The 24,053-nt window shown below is 43.4% G+C and overlaps 2 protein-coding genes across 2 annotated transcripts in view; both read right to left on the reverse strand.

Annotated features, from left to right (window-relative positions):
* Positions 1–6,600, reverse strand: part of Gcna (germ cell nuclear acidic peptidase) — a 7,587-nt gene extending 987 nt beyond the window's left edge. Inside the window, exons 1-3 of the mRNA XM_050119694.1 lie at positions 5,328–6,600; positions 2,741–2,879; positions 505–709 (exon numbers count right to left, since the gene is read on the reverse strand). Of these exons, the coding sequence (XP_049975651.1) occupies positions 505–709; positions 2,741–2,879; positions 5,328–5,465 (482 nt within the window). The 5' untranslated portion in view covers positions 5,466–6,600. The remainder of the gene's footprint in view (positions 1–504; positions 710–2,740; positions 2,880–5,327) is intronic.
* Positions 6,601–10,538: 3,938 nt separating this feature from the next.
* Positions 10,539–23,770, reverse strand: LOC126487066 (germ cell nuclear acidic protein-like). The gene is made up of 7 exons (XM_050119696.1): positions 18,529–23,770; positions 18,022–18,052; positions 17,377–17,432; positions 13,741–13,971; positions 12,206–12,754; positions 11,635–12,164; positions 10,539–11,574 (listed from the first exon to the last, which is right to left on the reverse strand). The coding sequence occupies exons 1-7, from the start codon at positions 18,713–18,715 to the stop codon at positions 11,281–11,283; spliced, it is 1,878 nt and encodes a 625-aa protein (XP_049975653.1). The 5' UTR covers positions 18,716–23,770; the 3' UTR covers positions 10,539–11,280.
* Between the last annotated feature and the right edge of the window lie 283 nt (positions 23,771–24,053).

Genomic DNA, 24,053 nt, shown 5'->3' on the forward strand with positions numbered 1-24,053 from the left:
GGATCTCTGTGAGTTCAAGATCAGCCTGGTCTACAGAGCTACTTCCAGGGCAGGCTCCAAAGCTACAGAGAAACCCTGTCTCAAAAAAAAAAAAAAAAAAAGAGAGAGAGAGAGAAAGAAAGGAAGGAAGGGCCGGGCGATGGTGGCACACGCCCTTAATCCTAGCACTCAGGAGGCAGAGGCAAGCGGATCTCTGTGAGTTCAAGATCAGCCTGGTCTACAGAGCTACTTCCAGGACAGGCTCCAAAGCCACAGAGAAATCCTGTCTCAAAAAAAAAAAAAAAAAAGAAAGGAAGAAAGAAAGAAAGAAAGAAAGAAAGAAAGAAAGAAAGAAAGAAAGAAAAGAGGGCTGGCTGATGATATGGCTCAGGCAGGGGAGCCATGTAGTGTTTGCCTGGCAGCCATGAGTTCCTTAGCTCAATTCCCAGTACCAGAAAAAGAAAACAAACAGCTACTGGACACTGGAATAAGAAAAGAATTGGGAAAAATCTGAAAAGGCCTTACCTGATTTTGCACAGCATGCATTCATAATAGATCTTGTAGTGAATTGTGTAGTTATGGCAACGGGTGACCTTAGGCAGTTCTGGGTGTACTGAATTGCATTTTTTAGCATAATATTGCCATGAGATACCATGAGAATCCCGGATGCCATCAAGCAACCAGGAGGCTGCATGGCATAGTTCATGGATCAAGGTGTCCCGGATTCGATCTTGAGAGAGAAATGAAAAGGAGCTGTCAGCACTAAATGAATTTTCTTCTGATCTACTATCCCACAAGCCCTTGACTTTCACCCCTACCAAACACAAGGCTGGCTCACAGAAGCACAGTCAGCTGCAATTGTTGCCTTCCCAGGATTCGGAGAGTCAAATTTCTGCTCACATACAAGCTAGTTTTGGTTTTGACTGCTTCTTAAGTGGTCAGGTCTTTGGGGAGCAGCTCCAGCATGTTCATCCTTTTGTGGGATATTGCTCGAAATGTACCTGGACGAGGCTTGCTTTCTTTATGCTTGGGACAAAGGTGGGCTCAGGAGGTATGTATGGCCATGAGATTTGGTGAGCAGAAGTTTGGGGTAAGAGAGATCTGAGCTGGGTTCTTTTATGAAAAAATTAATTACATTTATTTATTCTATGTGTGTGTGCGTGCACATACATACACATGCATGTGGAGACCAGAGGACTTGTGGAAGTCAGCTCTTCCCTTGACTATGTAAATCCTGGAGAACAAACTCAGATCAGCAGGCTGGATGGCCCTGAGCCTTCTCACCCCCCAACCCCCACACACAGCCGTGAGCTAGACTCTTAAGAACTGACTAAATTTAGAATTAGAAAGGCTAGTGGCGCACGCCTTTAATCCCAGCACTCGGGAGGCAGAGGCAGGCGGATCTCTGTGAGTTCGAGACCAGCCTGGTCTACAGAGCTAGTTCCAGGACAGGCTCCAAAGCCACAGAGAAACACTGTCTCGAAAAACCAAAAAAAAAAAAAGAATTAGAAAGGCTATTTAAGTCCATATATGACCTTTAACCCTAGCATTTGAGAGGATGAAACAGGTGGATGACCCTGGGTTAGAGATCAGTTAGCATTACATGGCAAGATCCTATCTCAAAACAACTTTGCTTTGTTTAAGTACTTTTTCTTACTGATTTTTTTTGTTTCTTTGTTTTGATTTTAGTTTTTTGTTTTCTTATTGTTTTTTTTTTTTTGAGAGAGAAAAAACACAGGCAAACATACATAAAGTTAGGTGGGAAGATCTGGGAAGAGTTGGGGGAGGGGAAAGAACATGATCAAAATATATTGTATAAAAAATATTTTTTAATTAAAAACAAAAAATCAGCAGCCCACTTCTGTAATCCCAGCACTGAAAGGCTGAGGCAAGAGGATTATACAAGTTCAGGGTCATCTTGAGCTATATAGTATGAGGCCAGCCAAGGCTACACTAACCTGTACCTCACCCTCCCTACCAAAAGGCGGCCATTCAAAGCTGAGTTGGGGGGGCAGACACCTGTATGTAGTTCCACTTACTCAGAAAGCTGAGACGAGAGGTCTGCTTGAGTCCAGGGGTTCAAGACCAGCCTGGACAACATAGCAAAACACCAACCATATCAGAAACAAGACAAAACACTTGATTCTAAAAATCTGTTGTGGCTGCTATTCGATGGCATACTACTTACACAGCATGTGTGAGGCTATAGTCTCCAATATGGTGGGAGCATTTGGGAGAAGTCAAACAAAATGTAAGTAATGATTGGATCTACAAAACCACGGGCTGCATTTTGAGAGCCAATGGGCAAAGAATGGATGAACCATGGGCTAGCAGTGAGCAGTGAGAAGCCAGATAAACCACATGAAGCAGGAGCAGACTACCATGGCCTTGAAAACTAGGCTCTGAGCAGGAAAGCAACATAGTAGCACACACACAAACTGAAGGAACAGAAGGAGGGGATAGGTCACCAGACTTTGACAAATGAAAAACTGTCTGGCTAGAGCGGGCATCTTGACCCTTGGCAATTGAGAGAATGGAGACCTGGCTTTGGCAAAGGAAATGTGCAGTTGGGCCTGGAAACTACGTTGGATTCCTAGGAAAGGTGAGACATCTAATAGTGATGTCCTCTAAGCAACATACAGAAGGCCTACCCACATGGAGATGACAGTTCAAAGCTGTGACATAGGTTGCCGGGGATGAGTAATTTAACAGATCAGAAGGACAGGGTGCTAGGGTAAAGCCACCATAGTCCTGGAATCACCTGCAGAGTCGCAGACTTTCAGAGAAATTGAAATCTTAGCACAGCGCTGCCTCTTGGGTTGTTGTATCTCATGGGTGGTGCATAAACCAGCAGTCCGCAGCATCTTTTTATTCCAAATGATTTCTATTTTCTCTGGCAACTGAAAATGAAAAGCAAGCAAAAGTATCAGAAAGCAGTTCTAAAGGTTTACTTTTTTAAAAATGTATGTGTATGTGTATAAGCCTGAGTTTATCTGTACCACATGTGTACCAGAAGAGAGTGTCAGGTCCCCTGGATCTGGAGTTATAGAGCAGTTGCGAGCTTCCAAGTGCATGCTGGGAACCAAACCCGGGTCTGTGCCAGAGCATTAAGTGCTCTTAACTGCTAAGCTATCTCCCTAGAAACAACTCATATCAGAAAATAAGAACAAGAGTTTTTCTCCCTCTGAGAAAAATTAAGAGGACATGCCAATGTGGACGAGGGAAATTTCACAAGGCGCCACCCCTAGATGAAAGGCCACGCAATAACTGCCCTGCAGAAATAATCAGTTTTCCAGAGATGAACTCTTATTGGCTATACAATCCCAAGAGGTCTGCTCTAAACACATAGGAGCAACACTAAATGGACTCAGTAGATTTTACACATACTACACACACACACACACACACACACACACTACACATATACACACACATACTACACACACATACATACATACTACACACACATACTACATACACACACATACTACACACACATACTACACACACATACTACACACACATACTACACACACACATACTACACACACACACATACTACACACACACATACTACACACACACATACTACACACACACACATACTACACACACACACAGAGGTCATTAATTTGAGAGGTGGAGATATAGGAAGAACAGGGGTGGTAGAAATGACACAAAGATAGTAGTCACATATGAAATTCTCAAAAAATCAAAACAAAGTAAGAGGAACTGTGTCCTACATTCTTGGCTCTGAGTATATGAGTTGCTGAAGAGAAATTTATGCAAATAAAAAACAAATCTAAACATTGAAGTCCTGGGAATGACAATTAATAGGTTAATCAGGACACAAGGAAGGAGATTTTTAAGGCCACACAAATGTAAGGATTTGGGGCACAGATTCATGGATCCAAGAAGGGGGCAGTCAAGGAGAAGAAGTACAAGCCTATTGAGGTAGGCAAGCAGCTGCTCAACTCAGAACGCTTTTGGGTTCCACTCATGTGCTACAACATTGCTGGCACGAGGGAGGGTACCAAAGGCTACAGGACCTTCAGGATATAAGAATTCCCTCCACAAAGCCTCTTCAGCAGAAGACTGTAACATTGGATTAAACAACAACAAACGATCTACCGCTGATGGTACAGCTCAGGGGCAGGGTGCTTTCCTCACATGCAGGAAGCATGGTAAGAAATAAAAGAGCCCAAAACAAACAAGCAAAACAAGTGGCCAGAAGGTCCCTACCTCTGCATTTTCTAATCCAGTCCATACCACCAAGCTATTGGCAGATGGATGTCATTCAGCAGTAGCTTCCCGTCACACATTCCTGTGCACTGGTTCCTACCAGTTTAAACTTAACTTCTCCTAACCTACTTGCCAAGGCCATCAAAGACCAGACAAGAACTTGCTGTGCCTAGGCCCTGTTCTAAGCACTTTGTGATTATGGAAATATTGCAGTCTAATAGTAATTCTGAGGTAGTAAGTAGAATGGGCCTGAGTTCTGTACCAGGATTCAACAAACTGCAGATCAAAAATGACTACAATTTATTACATAAATGTACAAAACTGTCAGATAATAAAAAAATGACAAAAACATGCATCTGCTAGAAATATCCAGAGGATGAGCAGAGGACATTTTATATAAGGGATTTGAGCACCTGTAGATTTTGCCATTTGTTGAGGGGTACCAGAACCCGTTCCCTGCAGGCTCAGAAAGATGACTGCACTATTATTGGCCTCATTTTACAAGAGACATGGGTAAAATGAGGCTAAGCAACTTGTCCAGCTCCTTCTCATCATCTTCTTTACCTTCCCCTGCTGCTGTTCCCAGTACAAGCCATTTTTTAAGGAGCAGGAGCCTCATGTCTTTCAGGAAATCCTATTTTCTGACTTTTCAGTCATTTTCCCTGTGCTAATCTCCTACTGTAATAGGCATCTGCTCATATATACAAGCAAAACAAGTTCTCTTTCACACAAGCATTCTCTCGCATGTTTGCTAAGTCCAAAGTGCCCCCCCCCCCCAATACGGCAGTGCTGGTGACCATGTCCTAAACAGAAGGACTCTAACTGGGTAAACAGACGATTATTGGGTAAGGGCATCTAGTTTCTGATTAATCTGAACAGCCTATACGAGCACAAAGACCCCTACCTGCTGACTATCTTCTCTCTGCCCCTCTGAGAGAGAGCCTTGGCGTTTGGCCCCCAAAAAGTCTTTCTTTTCTACCCATGGAGTGGTCCAGGTCTACTCAAACTAGCACAGCTCCAAGACATGAAGTAGACATGGTTAGTACAGCAGCCAAGCATGCTGGTGTACAAGAGGTATTCAATAGATACTTATTCGTTGCTTCTACCTTTCCATCAAAGACAGTGTGGTTAAGTAGTGCGTAGATTTTCTGAGCCAGTTCTTCCTTATTGTGCTTGAAATTCCTTCCAGAATACTCTTTTAACTTCTCAATGTTATTCAAGAAACATCCAGGAATTTTGCACATACGTTTCCTACAAAGGTAAATTCAAGTGAATTTTTCATGGCTAAAGAAATAGGAGAAGACATGCATAAAGGTCTAAAAACTTGCCGTTCTTTCCTTCCGACTCATCATATATGAACATTTATTTCCCAGGCTCCATTCAGTGTTTCTCTTTACTCTTGGCACACATTCTCAAACATATGAGGCCAGGTTTCAACCTCAAGGCTGATAACAACACCTACAGCTTCAGTCTCTGATGTTTCTGATTTTTCATTTATTCATTGTAAATTCCCAACAGATTTATGAGTCTATCTTTAGCCTAACAGGCTCCATAATGAAAATTCTGTCACAACTGACAGAAAACCTTGGAGGCATTTTGAATGCATTTTCCCTTACCCTGTGTTCAACTGGAATGTGAACTGCTATCTTCTGACTGTGGGCTCTCCCGGACAGCATCTGCTTTGCAACTCAGGTCCACCTCTCTCATCAAGTCCTGCCTTCCCCTTCATACAACAGCACTCTCTAACTACCAGGCTCTTTTCATTCTAACCCAGTACCCACTCACCTCCAAATTCATTTTGTTTCCTTCTGGCTTTTCCTTGACCAGCTGGCCTGGTATTCAGGCCTGAGTCAATGTGATTCTAGCCACTGTTTCCAGCCACCACTTCTACTCTGCTCAAAGTGGGCAGCTCAAACATTCCCTGGAGTGAATGGTGATTTCCCATTTTTGTGCTTCGGCATCAACTCTTTCCTGTGATACAGAGTGACCCATCTCTGCCTTTCCTGAGACCCACCAGTGGCATTTTAGTATTTGCAAAGAACCTCTCTTTGCATCACATCATTGTTTGTTCCCATCTCTATCTTGCAAATGAGGACACTAAAGCTCAGGTGTCTGACCCAAAAGTCAGAGACAATGGATCTTCTGACCCAAATCCTCAGTCTTTCCATTCAACCATGATTGGGACAATGCTCAATTACTACTGATGTAAATAGAAGTGGGTTTTTTAAATTTGCTTTTTAGTGTTTGGTTTGTTTGGTTTTTTTTTTTCTTTTTTCTTTTGGTTTTTTGAGCCTGTCCTGGAACTAGCTCTTGTAGACCAGGCTGGTCTCGAACTCACAGAGATCCGCCTGCCTCTGCCTCTCAAGTGCTGGGATTAAAGGCGTTCGCCACCACCACTCAGCTTTTTTTTTTTTTTTTTTTTTTTTTTTTTTTNNTTTTTTTTTTTTTTTTTTTTTTTGGTTTTTGGTTTTTGGTTTTTGGAGACAGGGTTTCTCTGTAGCTTTGGAGCCAGTCCTGGAACTAGCTCTTGTAAACCAGGCTGGCCTCGAACTCACAGAGATCTGCCTGCCTCTGCATGTGCCACCTCCCTCTTCTCCTCTGCCCCAATCCACTTCTCCTCTATTTATGTTCAGAAAGGGGCAGGACTCCCATGGGTATCAACAAATCATGGCATATTGAGGTAAGGTAAGACTAAGCACCTTCCCTTCTATGAAGTATGAAGAACAGGTTCCCAAGAGCCGGCCAAAGTGTTAGGGACAGGTCCTACTCCCATTGTTAGGAATCCCAGAAGCAGAGCAAGCTACACTGCTGTGGAATATGCCTTTACACTGTGTGAATATATGTCACTGTGATTGATTTAATAAGGAAGCTGACTGGCCAGTAGCTGGGCAGAAAGAGATTGGGCTAGAGAGCCAGACTAGGAGACTGCTGGGAGGAAGAAGGGGAGAGTCTCGAGTCTTCAGCAGAGACAAAGAGAAACAACATGAGCATGCCATACTGAGAAAAGGTACCAAGCCATGTGGCAGAGCGGAGATAAGAAATACAGGTTAATTTAAATGTTAAGAGTTAGCTGGTAACAACTCTGAGCTATTGGCCAAGTGTTTACAACTAATATTGAATCTCTGCATCAGTTATTTGGGAAACAGCTATGAGACAGGAAACTCCATCTATACTACACAACTGTAACATATATGTAGAGTGCCTAGGTCAGTCCCATACAGGCTTCCTGGTTGTCAGTTCAGATCTTGTGAGTCCCTATGAGCCCAGGTAAGTTGTTTTTGTGAGTTTTCTTGTGATGTCCTTGACCCCTCTGGTGTCTACAACCCTTCCTCCCTCTGGAAGTGTTCTTTTTTTTTTTTTTTTTTTTTTAAGGAGATAGGCTCTTGTCACATAGGCAAGGCTGGCCCCAAACTCGTGGGAATCATTCTGCCTTTTCCTTCCAATTGCTAGTATTTACCATATGTGCCATTATACCTGGAGGAGGCTTTTAAAAAATTATGGCTAGAGCAAACCACAACCAGAGAAGCCCACAGAGCTAGAAAAATGAACTGCCAACACAGTGAGTTTGGCTTCACAAGCTCACATTTTTGCTTTAACACTAGACATTTATCAGCAAAGGCAGATGACAACCAGTACCAGCTGTCAGATGCAGCAGAGAATGGGACCTCCGTGTCTACTCAGAGAAAGCTAGCCTTTAGACTTATTAGCAAACTTTTCCTCAAAGTTTGTGCACCCCACATCCAAACTAACAACAAGCAGCCTAGACAAGAGCTATGGGCAGCAGTGCAGGAGGCTCTCAGAGAGATGGAGTACAGTAAGATAGTGGTAAAAATTCAAACAAGCTAGTCACCTTCAGATAGGGTAGTGACAGGACACCACGAGGCAGCTTCTCCTTTCTTCTGTCAGTCTCTAGCAAAGCAACCTGGCTATTATCAAAACAAGCATCCCTACAGACAAACCAGCTTAACCGCATACATAGAAGCTGAGTGTGGTGATGCATGCATGCCTTTAGTCCCAGCACTTGGGAAGCAGAGGCAGGCAGACTTCTGTGAGTTCAAGACCAGCCTGGTCTACAGTTACAGGACAAGTTCCAAAACTACAGAGAAACCCTGTCTCAAATGCTCCCCCCTCCCCCGCAAAAAAAGCATATAGAATGCAGAGATGAAGCCTTGTTGATAGGGGATCCAAGAGCACATGGTAAACTGTCTCAATCATCTCAGCCACCAAAAAGCACAGGGACAGTCTTTTTTCTCAGATCTAAACTGACCTCCCCTACCCAATGCCTGGCATATCTTTTCCCCTTCCCCTCCCTGAAGACAATTTTTCTCCCAAAATATAAGCTTAAGAGTATCACCAAGCTGAAGTAGTCAGTTCATCCCCAAGCACCACAAAACAAAAAAACCCACAAAAAATCAAAATGCTTACACACACACACACACACACACACGATGCTTCTTCAGATCTACTTTCTCTCTTTTTTCTTTTTCTTTTTTTCCACCAAGACAGGGTTTCTGTATGTGGCTCTGGCTGACCTGGAACTCTCTATAGACCAGGCTGGCCTTGAACTCAGAGATCTGCGCTCCTTCTCAAAAATTCAGCTGTAGCCAGGCAGTGGTGGTGCACACCTTTAATCCCAGCACTCAGGAGGCAGAGACAGGCAGACCTCTGAGTTTGAGGCCAGCCTGGCCCACAGAGTGAGTTCCAGGACAGCCAGGGCTACACAAAGAAACCTGTCTTAAAAAACAAAAACAAAAGATAATTCAGATATAAGTGTGCATTACCCCTGAATGGAAGTAAAGCAGGAGATAAAAATTGAAAATCCTATTTTGAGGGGGAAAATGAGATTTTAAGAATCTAAATGAGAAAACGTAACAACTTCTAGCTAAGTATTAACATGTCTTTGACTCATACAATCACTTGTTTTTAAGGGCTTCCTGTAACTCTTTTTATTTATTTATTAAATATTTCTGTCTCTTCCCCACCTCCGCCTCCCCTCTCCCTCCCCCACCTGTAACTCTTAAAGAACTCCAAATAAGCTGGGCAGTGGTGGTGCACGCCTTTAAACCCAGCACTCAGGAGGCAGAAGCAGGCAGATCTCTGAGTTGAGGCCAGACTGGTCTACAAGAGCTAGTTTCAGGACAGGCTCCAAAGCTACAGAGAAACCCTGTCTCGAAGAAAAACAAAAAACAAAACAAAAACTCCAAATAATCTACTTCACCCTAACCTTTTTTTTCTGAGTCAAGGACGCTTTGAAAATTCACAGGATAGCATCGATGCAGCTCAGGGGCACAGTGCTTCACAGCAATCTAAGGACTGTAACCCCAATCCTATCTAACAAAACAAAACCCAAGAATACACACAAAAGGGGAAATATGTTCATGGAGAAACCTGGAAGTCATTTTTAACTACCTTCCCTTCTATCTCAAGTCAGAAAGTAGGCTCTTTCTCCACTGTAATTACTTTCTTCGTTGCTTTTTAAGAGTATCAGGTAGCTTCAGTCTGACCTTGAACTCGATTTGTAGAGGGTGGCCTAGAACTCCTAATTGTCCTGCCTCTGCCTGCCAAGTGCTGGTATTAATGTGCCATCACATCAACTGTATTGGCTTATTAAGTACAAACTGATGACCATCAGGCTGTGTCCAGCCTAATACATACTTTGGCTACATATCCATCTTTGTCCTGATTTTAAGGACAAATGAAACTTTAGAGGCCAGAGCTGCTGTGAGGATGAAGGAAGCCGCTTTGCCAGGTCCTTAGGCTGGATGGCTGGGGGTAGAGGGGTATACCATGACAACACACAGGACCAGAAGATGACCTCATCACTCTGTATGTACATGCCCACTTAGGGTCAGAAACTTTCATCTAACCAGACTCCTGTTCATTCCCTTGGAGTCTCCAGTATCTCCTGGATACTGGAATCAAATCCCAGGCAAGTGAGTACTTTAGCAGTGCACATATCCAGTCTTTGCAATTTTCAACTTTTACTGCAATGGGTTTCTTCTGGAAGGCCCCCAATTTTTTTGTCCACTATCAGTTAAAAAAATAATAGTTGATTGTAGTACCCTGAACATCAGTACGATCAAGCAGAAAGGGAAGCTCAAAAAGAGCTCTTCTAAGCCGGGCGATGGTGGTGCACGCCTTTAATCCCAGCACTTGGGAGGCAGAGGCAGGCGGATCTCTGTGAGTTCGAGGCCAGCCTGGTCTACAGAGCTAGTTCCAGGACAGGAACCAAAAGTTAAAGAGAAACCCTGTCTCGAAAAATCAAAAAAAACAAAAAAAAAAAAAAAAAAAAAAAAAAAAAAAAAAAACCTCTTCTAGTGGGGTGATAGTAGAGGAGGAGCACGCCTTTAATCCTAGCACTCATGAAGCAGAGGCAGGGGGATCTCCAAATTTGAGGCAACATGGTTTACAAGGGGAGTTTCAGGACAACCAGGGCTAAACAGAAAAAACCTGTCTCAAAAAACCAAAAAGAAAAAAAAAGGCTCACAGGCAAGCACAGGGCAGTTACCTATCAACAAGACAGGCTGCATACCTTCTGTGTGACTCCAACTAGGGTCACCAACCGCAACTATGATGCCTGTATGGTATACCCCATATATATTCCCAGCAGCACCTTCACATAATTTCCATGTCTAACTTTGCCTTTTGCCTTCTTCCAGAACTCACGCATGGCACCAGTAACTCCAGCCAAAGACTTCACTCATTTTATTTAACAAATTTATTAAACATCTGTTACATGCCACTCACAAGGCTCAAGAGAATAAATCATTAAGAGTCCTCTTATGAACAAACTACCAAGAGGACAAATTTGGCAACATGTTACAACACGAGAAAAACTCTAAAACTGGGAACGCAAGATGGAGGCGTTACTCTAACTTTTGGCTGCATAGAGGACTTGACAATTTGTCGTGGGGGCATGTCAAGGATGATGACCCAAGATATCATGGGGACAGGAATTCAGGGAAAAAGCACTCCATGGGGACTGAACTGTAAATGCTAACATATTGGAGCATAAGATGGACATGGGAGCCCCCACCACCATTTGCAGAAAGATCCTTTTTACTCGTGTGTACGTGCCCTTTTGCCTCCGCGTTTCTTTAATGGCATGCATTTGGCAGGTTGGTCTGATGATGTGGGATCATCAGGGGGACTAGACTCTGCAGAGGCACTTGGCAGGCTGGGCACATCCTGTGAGACTACCCGACGCCGTTTCCTACGTGATTTAGGTGGAGCCATGCATATAAATCTATTCTTTCTTTTCTTTCTCCTTTGTTGCGCCAGCAGAGCGGCCGCCTTTCTCTCCTTGGACTCTTGGGCTGTAACACTTTGCTGGAGCTCGGGCTCCAGCTCGGGCTCCAGCTCGGGCTCCAGCTCGGGATCTCCCTCTGGTTCGACATCTCCCTCTGGCTCGACATCTCCCTCTGGCTCGACATCCCCCTCTGGCTCGACATCCCCCTCTGGCTCGACATCCCCCTCTGGCTCGACATCCCCCTCTGGCTCGACATCCCCCTCTGGCTCGACATCCCCCTCTGGCTCGACATCCCCCTCTGGCTCGACATCCCCCTCTGGCTCGACATCCCCCTCTGGCTCGACATCCCCCTCTGGCTCGACATCCCCCTCTGGCTCGACATCCCCCTCTGGCTCGACATCCCCCTCTGGCTCGACATCCCCCTCTGGCTCGACATCCCCCTCTGGCTCGACATCCCCCTCTGGCTCGACATCCCCCTCTGGCTCGACATCCCCCTCTGGCTCGACATCCCCCTCTGGCTCGACATCCCCCTCTGGCTCGACATCCCCCTCTGGCTCGACATCCCCCTCTGGCTCGACATCCCCCTCTGGCTCGACATCCCCCTCTGGCTCGACATCCCCCTCTGGCTCGACATCCCCCTCTGGCTCGACATCCCCCTCTGGCTCGACATCCCCCTCTGGCTCGACATCCCCCTCTGGCTCGACATCCCCCTCTGGCTCGACATCCCCCTCTGGCTCGACATCCCCCTNTCCCCCTCTGGCTCAGGATCCCCCTCTGGCTCAGGATCCCCCTCTGGCTCAGGATCCCCCTCTGGCTCTGGCTCTGATTCCCGCTCGGGCTCGGGATTGGGCTCAGGCTCAGGATCCGGCTCTGGCTCGGGCTCCCGCTCTAGCTCAGGCTCCGGCTCCGGCTCCTGCTCCAGCTCCAGCTCAGGCTCCTGCTCTAGCTCAGGCTCAGGCTCCTGCTCTAGCTCAGGCTCAGGCTCAGGCTCAGGCTCCTGCTCTAGCTCAGGCTCAGGCTCCAGTGGTGGTTGTTTGGGACTTTTTCCAGGGGCCCCTATTTCACAAACATCAGCAGATGAAGTAGCCCCAAGAGCAATACAATCAATTTCTTTTTCGAGAACAGGCATTTGGCACTCATCACTAGAAACATCTTTTTTCTGCTCAGAACCCTTTAAATTGGGATTGTCATCTTCATCATCGATAACAATTACTTGAGACTTCTGATCGCTGGAGCCCTTAGCGTTAGAAGACTCGTCAGAAGAAGACTCGTCAGAAGACTCATCTGAAATTCAAGAGACATCTATAAATATACTCCTTCTATCCAACCCACTCTGTATATACAGACATCAGCAGGTTATTGAGCACAAATTAAAAAAAAACTGAGTGTTTGGACATTCTGAATCACAGTTAAAAATCATACTTATAGATTGTTTTCCCTGTATTTTGTGTTTTACTAAGAGTAATAACAGATAAATTAGCAATGAAAGTATTATGTATGCTATGCCCACTTTAAAATCACATTGTCTAAACAACATGAAGTACTTGCTCAGTTGTTCCTAAACACAAACCTGCTGCCTTGTGGTTCACAGCAAAATGTGGGCAATTACATCAATAAAGTGGTATTTCATTTATACCAAGTTAAAGTTCTCTAGTTTAAAAAACTTCTTTATTTAGTCCTATGACATAGCTGGACTTTTGGTGATTTCTACCTTATACAAATAGTGTATAGAGTAGATAGTAGTTGGCACCTCCCCCAGCTCCAGTCTCCACCAAACTGGAAAGAGGACTGAGCCATGCCTCTCACCCTCTCCTCTTCCTTGTCATACCCACCTATAAAGGATGGAAGGAGAGGAAGATGGAGGAGTGGAGTCTAGGCAAATAGAACCCTAAGGCAGCAGAAGAGTTGCAACTGTGTTAGGAAACAGATCAAGGTGAGGAACCCAGCCATAGTTGGGCAGTGGTGGCTCAGGCCTTTAATCTCAGCACTTGAGAGACAGAGGCAGGTGGATCTCTGTGAGTTTGAAGCCAGCCAGGACTGTTACACAGAGAAACTCTGTCTCAAAAAAAAAAAAAAAAAAAAAAAAAAAAAAAAAGAGAGAGAGAGAAGGAAGCCAGCCATATTGACATCCAGCACATAATGAAAAAAGAAAGGGTGGCACTGGCCTCAAGGTCATTATAAACTTAAAAATGTGCAGAGTCAGATCCTAAAACTGCCACATGTGACAAGGCTTCAGAGCAGCTATTTCTCTAAGCAAAGATGATACTTGCCTTCACTGCTTATTTCACAGATCTTAGATCTCTTTTCCTCATAGAGAGAGTCAGAGTCTGAGTCAATCACCACACAGCTAAGTAATAAGGTGGAAAAAAAAAAACAAAAGGAAAATATGAGCATAATATTCTTTCCTTCTGGGCAGTTTCCATATTTTCTACAATAAGCAGGATTACTTGTTAAGTTTTGGTTGTTTCCTACTACACTAACGCTGTTCCCCTTTATTGGAACTACAACCTTTCAATTATTCCAATTACTCTATACACACCTTTCCCCTTTCTTACAAACTTCCCAAAGGAGGCGTCTGTCGGCTACGAAAAGTAAACTGGGTCTTGTCAGAGTGCAAGTACTCAAAATAGTTTTGGTGGCAGGGAAAAATTCATTGGGAGCTTATCATTCTTCAACTCTGAGATGAGTTTGTGGAAGAGAGCCAGAGAGCAAAGGTTCTCACTGACCCCTTGTCAACTTGACACAAAGATATCACTGGGAAGATATAACCTTTCCTTTCTTGTTCATCAACAAGATCACACATTAATAAACATTACAATATAAACATTACAAAATGTACAAGTCCCGCAGTATTTAAAATTCCAAACACTTAAAAAATTTTTAGTATCTTTAACATATCAAGTCTCTTAAAATCCAAAGTCTTTGTAAATTTTCAAAATCTCTTTAAAAAGTTCAAAGTCTCTCAACTGTGGCCTTCTGTAAAATCAAAACTAAGCACTATCTTACTTCAAGAGGGAAGAACCAGGGCACAGTCACATTCTGAATAAAGCAAACCAAACTCCAACTGTGTAAATAATTCAATGTCCAATATCTGGGTTCAAGTCCCGATCTTCTGGGCTTCTCTAAAGGACCACTTTTCTGGCTCCACCCGCTATAGCCCACACAGATTGTCTCCTAAGATCAGGACGACTCCACTCCACTACTGTTGTTCTTGGTAGTTGTCCTATGGTACTGGCATCTCCAAAATGTGGAGGTCTCTTGCGGCAATTGCGCTGTACTTTCACCAAAAGCCTCTCCTGGGCTCTCTTCAGGGACTTCAGCCCTGCCACACCAAGTCTCAGCTACTCTCCACGATACCTTCATGACTTCAAAACCAGTACCACCTGGGTGACTCTTACACTACCAGGTTCTGCTGCCAACACAAGGTACAACCTAGGTCACCTCTGGAGTACCACTTCTATGTACTAATTCTGAGAAAACACTTCCCACAAGATTCACCTCAACGATGGTGTGTTCTTCTTAATCACTGCTGATTTCTCAGCTCTAGTTGTCCAGCATCAATTATCCCAGCAAAGCAAAGGGTTTTCTCACTTTAGTGGTTTTGGTATCTTGATAATCACAACCAATTCTTCCACACACAGATTCTTAACACAAGATAACGTAACAGCCCTAATCAGAGTCTTTAAGTGATTTCCAATCTTCCCTCTGGAACTTCAAAAACCACACCTCCATCATCTGCATTTCTCTCAACACTTATCTTCCAAGTTCCCATAGAACATTTCACCAGGCTCAATGGATTTTCTGGCCCCGAAGTTCCAAAGTACTTTCACAATCGACCCCCAAATGACAAGGTCAGGTCTGTCATAGCAATGCCCTATCCTGGCACCAATTTCTATCTTATTGCTGTGATGAAACACCATAACCAAAGCAACTTGGGGAGGAAATGGTTGATTTGGTCTATACTTCCACATCAACGAAAAGTCAGGACAAAAGGAGTTTGGAGTCCTGGAGGCAGGAGCTAATGCAGAGGACATGGAGGAGTGCTGCTTACTGGCTTGCTCATCATGGTTTTTCTCAGCCTCCTTTTTTATAGAACATAGGACCAACAGCCCAGGGATAGCACCACCCACAATAAGCTGTGCCCTCCCACATCAATCACCAAGAAATGTCCTACAGGCTTGCCTGCTGCCCAATCTTATGGAGGCATTTTCTTAGTTGAGGTTCCCTCCTCTCAAATGATTCTAGCCTGTGTCAAGCTGACATAAAATTAGCTAGCACATACTCTTTATCCCAAAATATACTGGAACTCAGAGAAACTCTGCCTCAGCCTTCCAAGGGCTCTGATTATAGCCATGAACCCTCTGTATGATATACTTTTTAAAAAGTCATCATTGTAGGGGAAGTATATAGTGTGTGTGGGTGTGTGCATGTACCACAGAACACAACTGGAGGTTACAGGACAACTTTGTGAAGTCACTTCTCTTTCACCTTTACATGGATTCTGACAATCAAACTCAAGTCATCAGGCTTCTGTGGCAAGTACCTTACTTAACCCAGTGATCCATCTCCTGAACACGAAATATTTTTATGATGAATGAAAAGCACTCCAAATACCTGTTACTATATTTTTCTGTATCCATTATAGATACCAAGGCTAATCTATTTCTACTGTACATGATCTTTTTTTTTTTTTTTTTTTGGTTTTTCGAGACAGGGTTTCTCTGTAGCTTTGGTGCCCGGCCCAGAACTAGCTCTTGTAGATCAGGCTGGCCTCGAACTCCCAGAGACCCGCCTGCCTCTGCCTCCCAAGTGCTGGGATTAAAGGCGTGCGCCACAACCGCACGGCTGTACATGATCTCTTTTAAGCTGCCAAGTTGATGGGCCTTTGCTATCCTATTTACTACTCTAACCTTAAAGAACCTTTCTTCGAGGCTAGGTAGTGGCACACGCCTTCAATTCCAGCACTCAGGAGTCAGAAGCAGGCAGATCTCTGTGAGCTCAAGGTAAGTCTGGTTTACAGAGTTAAGTTCAGGACAGCCAAGAAACCCTGTCTCAAAAAACAAACAAACAAAACAAAAAAACAAAAAAAAAACAAGTATGTCTTCTATGGGCTGGAGAGATGGCTCAGCAGATAAGAACACTTGCTCTTTTTAAAAACAGAATTTTCATTTTTTTATGTATTGGATGTTTAGCCTGCAAGTATGGCTATACACACTGTGTGCATACAGTGCATTTGGAGTCCAGAAGAGGGCATCAGGTGCTCTGAGACTGGAGTTACAGGCAGTTGTGAGCCATCATGTGGGTGCTGGGAATCAAACCTTGGGCCTCTGGAAGATCAGCCAGTGTTCTTAACCACCAAACCATTTCCAGTTCCACACTTGTTACTCGAAGACAACCCTAGTTTGGTTCCCAGCACTCACGTGGTAGCCTGTAACTGGTTGTAATTCTGGTTCCAGAGGGTCCAACAACCCTCCTCTTGACTTCATGGGTACAAGGCACACATACATAAAAACAGGCAAATGCTTATACACATAAAGATAACTAAGTATTTTTTTCTTTTTAGAGTCTTTTTCCTGGGCATGGTGGCACATCTTTAATCCCAGAATTCAAAAGGCAGAGACAGGTGGATCTCAGTTTGATGTCAGTCTGGTCTACATAGTGAATTATAGGACAGTCAGAGATACATAGACTGTCTCAAAAAAAATTAAAAACTAAAAGGCTTCTCTTAATTTCTAGCACATGGTCATCTTTTGGTTCTCACCCAATTTCTATGCATTCCTTACTCACTTCTTTTCCTACAACTTACAAGCTCTAACTGCTAGGTTAAAAACCTTGATTTTTATATATATATGATGAGCTATTTGAATTGGGCATCAATATAATTTCAGTACACTCAGCATATTCACCTAGAGGCAAGATGCAGACTAGATCACAGACAAAACGTCTTTTTGACTGATGGAGACTAAAAAATCATGGATCAAAGACATTTTCAAAATCAAACTAACTGAGCATGCATTTAATCCTAGCACTTAGGAAGCAGAGGCCACAAGTTCAAAGTCAACCTTATCTATATAGTAAGTTCCAGGTTAGCCAGGGCTACATAGTGAGACCCTGTCTCAAAAAGCCAAAAACTAGTCATGTGTGGTGGTGCATGTCTTTAATCCCAGCACTCAGGAGGCAGAGGCAGGCAGATCTCTATGAGTTAAAAGCCAGCCTGGTCTATATAGTGTTTCTGGAAAACCAGGGCTACACAGTGAGATCAAGTCTTAAATAAGCTAAAAACTATAAATAAATAAAAGCAACCAACAGCTAAACAGTTAAAAATGGCCCAATACTAGAATCAGATACTTTAAAACTGGTTATAAACTCAAACAACCATTGTGATTCTGTCAGTACCATATAGTGTTTATTCTCAGAGAAAATGAAATGTTTACTCTTAAATTTTCTTACCCAGAATAGTGGATACTTCAGATAGATAGATAGATAGATAGATAGATAGATAGATAGATAGATAGATAGATAGATGGTCATGTTTCAACAATTCTCCTTACCTGGTTTCTTTCTGTGGCAATTTAGTCACAGCTATAAATCAAAGAAAGAAAAAGCATTAAGAAGCATGATAAAACCTAGTAGCTCATGTCTTTTATTCCTGAAAAACAATTTATAAATTAGAGCTAGTAAAATTTACATTTTCCCAAAACTGGAGACATAGGTCAGTGGTAGAACATTTGCCTACTACACCTTGGGCTCTTTGTCCAGCAATGGAAAGAAGGTCAAAGAAAGGAAGAGGGGGAGGAAAATTAAAAAAAAAAAAAGAATTTATGCCCCCAAGAAAGATTGAGAGGAAATAAAACATGACCCAGGAACCAAAAAGGAGTAAACAACACATTAAACACACACAAACACGAAGACCTGCTCTTGACACCAGGGAAATAAACTTCAACAACCCAAAGAGAACAAGCCTAGGACCAAATCAAGCTAAGTGTCCCAAACCTCATTTCAGTCATCTCTACAAAGATGCTCGATGTGCATTACTGTTGAAAGAGAGGGCTACTTACAGGTTTTGCTGCTGCTGCTGGCACTGCTGCTACTGCTGCTGTTGCCGCTGCTGCTGCTGCTGGCGCTACTGCGGCTGCCGCTGCCGCTGCCGCTGCTGCTGCTGCTGCTGCTGCTACTACTGATGCTGCTGCTGCTGCCGCTGCTGCTGCCGCTGACACTGCCACCGCCGCTGCTGCTTGTATCCATGTTAAGAATATAACTGGGAAAAAAAAAAGGCTTTTACAGCGAGGGCTAGGGAGGCAGAGGCAGGAGGATCTCTGTGACTTCGAGACCAGCCTGGTCTACAAGAGCTAGTTCCAGGACAGACTCCAAAACCACAGAGAAACCCTGTCTCAAAAAACAAAAATAAATACAAAAACCCTGAACCTAATCTTGGGGGGGGGGGGGCAAAAAAAAAGAAAAAAACATAAAGTGAGGGCTACCAATAACAGGCCATATAATATCAAAACTCTCCAATAAATGCTAAAAACAAGCAACTTCTGAAATGCAAGGACAGAAAATACTTTTAAGAGCTTATGTGAACTGGATGGCGGTGGTGCACACCTTTAATCCCAGCACTCGGGAGGCAGAGGCAGGCAGATCTCTGAGTTTGAGGCCAGCCTGATCTATAGAGCAAGTTTCAGGACTGGCTCCATAGTTTACTGAGAACCTCTGTCTCAAAAACAAACAAACAAAAACAAAAAAAGCTTACATGTGTCCAGGTTAGCTTCAATAGCAAAATAATAATCTATTACATTAGATATTGAGGTGGCATTAAACCCCATGTAATATAGAACAAGACCTTGAAGTTTTTATCCTCCTGCCTCCTCCCTCTTGAGGATTGGGATTACAGTAGTATGCCTGCCATGGTCAAGTTTATGCAATGCTGGTGACTGAACCCAGAGTTACATGCATGCTAAGGTAAATACTCTACCAACTGAGCTAGAACACAGCCCCTATATGCACTTCTTTTTAAAAAGATTTTGATTTTGATTTTTTAATTGTATCTGTCTGTCTGCCTATATGTGGACTGCAAGTCCCTATAGTGACCAGAGATATTAGAACCCTCTAGAGCTAGAGTTACAGGTGGTTGTGAGCCATCCAACACTGAGTTCTGGCAACCAAATTTGGGATACTTTAAAGAGCAACAGGCACTTCTAACTGCTACAACATCCTTCTCAAGTCCCTATATGTATATATAACTGTCATCAAATGTAAGATATGCAAATTTCAGAAATATGGAGATATTTCAGAACTGAACAGTGAGATAGCTTGATTCAGACCTCTCCAACTATGCTAATAACTATGCTGTAAGCCAGCTCACCTAGACTTTCACAAGACAGGCTCTTGAGCAGTAGTTATAAAAGAACTGTTTCTTTCATAGGACTACTGTAAAAAGTAAACCAGAAAATGGCTGTCCTCTCTCTTCTCTACCCCTATGGTACTACCACTTCTGCCCATCACATTTTCTTATCACCATTCACTGTAAATGCTTATATACGTATCAATCTGCTACCCTAAACGGGAAGCAACATAATTAGGAAGTATTATGTGTTTACTTTTGGTCACTACAAAGTCAGAATAACTGATGCATCAATATCAAGGAGTGGTTCTAAAATCAGGTAGCTCATGGATATAGTCTCAACACTTGGGAGGCTTAAGGAGGAGACTGTCACAAGTTCCAGCCCAGTCATAGCCATCAGAGAATTCCAGGTCATTTTTAGTTATGGAGAAAGAATATTGTCACAAGTTCCAGGCCAGCCTTTAGCTATGGAATGAAAAAAAAAAAAACCTTAAAACTTTTTTATTTATGTCACTGTTTGCCTATGGCACAGTTTACCCACAAAGGCCAAAAGAGCAGGTTGGATTCCCTGGGGCTGGAGTTAAAGTGGTTATGAGCTACCCAATTCTGGGGTTGTAACTCTGAAAAAGTAGCAAGTGTCCTTAGCCACTGAACCATCTCTCTATCCCTGAGAATCTTTGCCTACTAGATTCTACTGAGTACTCAATTTTCTCCAGGTGAATCTTTGCACTTCTCACTTCAGAAACCCAGATCCTCAATCCTCATCAAATGCTGGAGGTATGCCTGGTGTGGTAGCACACACCTTTCATCTTAGTACTCAGGAAGCTGAGCCAAGAACTCAGTTTGAGGTCAGTGTAATCTAAGTAGTAAGTTCCAAGATAGCCAGGCTATACAGAGACCATCGCAAAAAATAGAACAAGTTAAACCTATCCCAGCACTCAGGCAGAAGCAGGCAGATTTCTCTAAGTTTGAAGTCAGTGTAGCCTATAGAGTGAGTTCCAGGCCAGCCAGTGAGACCCTGTCCTAAAAATACAAACACAAACACACACACACACACACACACACACACACACACACACACACACACACACACAAACCAGGGTTTCTCTGTAGCTTTTTGGAGTCTGACCCTTGGAACTTGCTCTATAGACCAGGCTGGCCTCAAACTTACAGAGATCCACCTGATTCTGCCTCCCAAGTGCTGGGATTAAAGGCGTGTACCATCACAGCCCAGCATAAATACAAATTTTTAAAAGTAAAAAAAGAAACGAGATAAAATAGCTTTTTGAGTTAAAGAAAAAGTACTAGTAATGGAATTGCTGAAGAAGATTGTGAATATTTAAAGTGGGGTATGGTGGCCCTGATCATTAATAGTAGAAATAAGGAGGCAAAGGCAGGTAGATATCTGTGTTGAGGCCTGAGAGTTCCGGGCCATCCAGCTCTACATAGTAAGATCCTGTACAAAAAATTGGGTAGAGGTATGGGTATTTAATATACTGGAACTGCTGAACTATCCTCTAGAAAGCTCAGTTTATATTCCACTCAATTCTATGGCTATAGACTACATAATGAGACTCTTAGGTCTAACCTGGGCTACAGAGTTAACATTCTCCAAAAATTCCCCAAATTATTGATTTTAAAAGTTTTTGTATTTTAGGAAAATAGCCTATTATAATATATAATGCAAAATTCACCTATCTTTAAATTTTTCTTTTAAGTCAAGGTCTCACACAAGTTCCAGGATGGCCAGAACCCCCTGTGTAAGTCAGACTGGCTTCAACTACTTTAACAAGCTTCCCATCAACATAGCCTTCTCAGTGCTAGGAATTACACCATACCCAGTTCCTTAAAGTTTTAGGGTTTTTGTTGTTTGTTTCTTAATATCTGTGTGAAACTTATTTTGGTATAAGGAGTGAATCAAGTAAGAATTGCAACTTCTTTGACAACTTCATACACAGAAATGTAATGCACGTAGACCACATTCCCCTCCATTATCCTCTCATCTCCGTCCTCCTCACACAGAATCCCTTCTTTCCCTCTCCTACTTCCACATCTTTTGGGGGCACTGTATTTAGTTAGGGTTGCTTGAAAAAGCATGAGTGTGTAAACTTCAAGTTAGCAGGACTAATTCCCCAATTCCAACTTTTTTGGGTTGCTTTGTTTTTCTAACACTAGTGATTAAACCTAGGGCCTTGAATATGTTCTAATTTTTTTTTCCCCAAACAGTTCATTGACTATCAAACTGCCTGCTGACTTATCTACTGCCTCCACTCCTTTCAAATATCATTTTCACCATGAACTAAACTTTCTTTGTATTTTATCTATTTCCCACCACTCTGCTCTGTACCTCCCTCCATATTTTATCCCCATGGACTGACATACTGCAGTATTTCAAATAAGAGCATTCAAAGAATGCTGAAGAGACATAGCTATTTTAAATACCTCTGTGATCATGATGAAAATCATTTTTCCTGAGTCTCTCTGGGGGCAGCACTATCAACAATGGAGTGAAAAAAATCAAACAATATTAGATATGAATTTCAGAGTGACTTTGCAGGAATTATTCATACTCAATAATATGTTGTATGACCTGGGCAGTGGTGGCCCACACCTTTAATCCCAGCACTCTGGATTGGAGGCAGAGATAGATGGATCTCTGTGAGTTCGGGGCCAGCCTGGTCTATAAGAGCTAGTTCCAAGACAGGCTCCAAAGCCAGAGAAAGCCGGCCTCGAAAATATATATATAAACTGTTGCATGCTTCATAGAATTATGAGTTTCTGGCCACTGACAAAGATATGTAAAACTCTGGAATTATAGAACCCAAGATTCTTATTTCTTTACAATTTAAAGACCAACCAAGTCCAGGCAAGTGAAATGGCCCAGCAATAAATGGTGCTTACCACGAAATTTAACAACCTGAATTTAATCCCAGGGACCTACATAGAAGAAAACGAACTCCTTAAGTTGTCTATCTTCTGCTCTCCAAACATCCACCATTGCACATGCACATCTACACAAAAATAAATAAATGCAAGTTTTTAAGAAGATTAACTGAGTGGTTCAGTGGTAGCACACACCTTTAATTCCACCACTGGGAGGCAGAGGCAGGAGGATCTCTTTGAGTTCAAAGCCAGTCTGATCTGCAGAGTGAGTTCTGGCACAGCCAGGGCTAGCAGTGAAACCCTGCGTCAAACAAGAAATAAAATACAAATTAAAAATATTGAGATAGTAGGGTATGGTGACTCAAACCTGCAACCTCAGTACTCAGGAGGAAAAGACATGAAAACACATAAAGATCCCAAGTTAAAGGTCAGCCTGGTCTACAGAGCAAGTTCCAGGACAGCCAGGGTTACACAGAGAAACCTTGTCCTGAAAAAGAAAAAAAACACAAACAAAAACCCCACAGTCCAAAAAAAAAAAAAAAAAAAAAAAAAAAAGCCAGGGTAGGCACCCACCATTAATCCCAGCCTGGTCTACACTGTTGAGTTTCAGGACATACAGGACTTGTGAGGCCTTGCCTCAAAAACCAATAAATAAATAATTCAAAAGGCAGAAGCAGGCCAATATCTGGCCTGGTCTACAGAGTAAGTTTCAATGAAACCCTGAACTACACAGAGAAACCTTATCTAGAAAAAATAAATTTAAAAAGCCAAAGGCATGTAGTAGTTAGCCCTTAATCTACTTCAAGTGCCACTTTAATGAGGCATAAAGAGGAAGACAAACCTCAATTTAACCTAGTTTTATTTCAATACGGGTCGTCTTTAATTATTAATTTCTCAACCCCTAGTCTCTCATAAGCTGCTGTCATGGCCTCACATTCGCAGGGGCAGAACTTCCCCTGCGGCTCTGGCTAAGAGACTTCCTAGGGTCTGATCCTGAGAAGTGAGCCTAACAGGAGGCCACAGCTCCCCTCCCACCTAGGCCAATCGCTCCTGCCACCCCCCCCCATCAGTCACTCTGTTCCTCGCTATTCGCCCCTGCCCACCCACTCCCTCATGTCGCGAGTCCCATCCCCACCGTCCGCTCCCCACTCCCGCCACCGCCCCCTCTTCTGGTGTTGCGCCCTTTCGGGCCCTCCTCCCCCCGCCAGCCCTGCCCCCAATACTCCCTCCCCTCACAGGAAACGCGCCGCCAGCAGCCCCCACCCCTGCTTTGGTGCCTCCAGTCCCCGTGCCTCACCAGCCAGCCCCGCCCCCGCTCACCCCCCCATTGCAGCAATCGGCTTTGGTCCCTCCAGCCCC

This window comes from Alexandromys fortis, unplaced genomic scaffold (genome assembly GCF_014885135.2).
Source record: "Alexandromys fortis isolate MF-2015 unplaced genomic scaffold, M_Fortis_MF-2015_v1.1 scaffold_155, whole genome shotgun sequence".
Classification (NCBI taxonomy): Eukaryota; Metazoa; Chordata; class Mammalia; order Rodentia; family Cricetidae; genus Alexandromys; species Alexandromys fortis.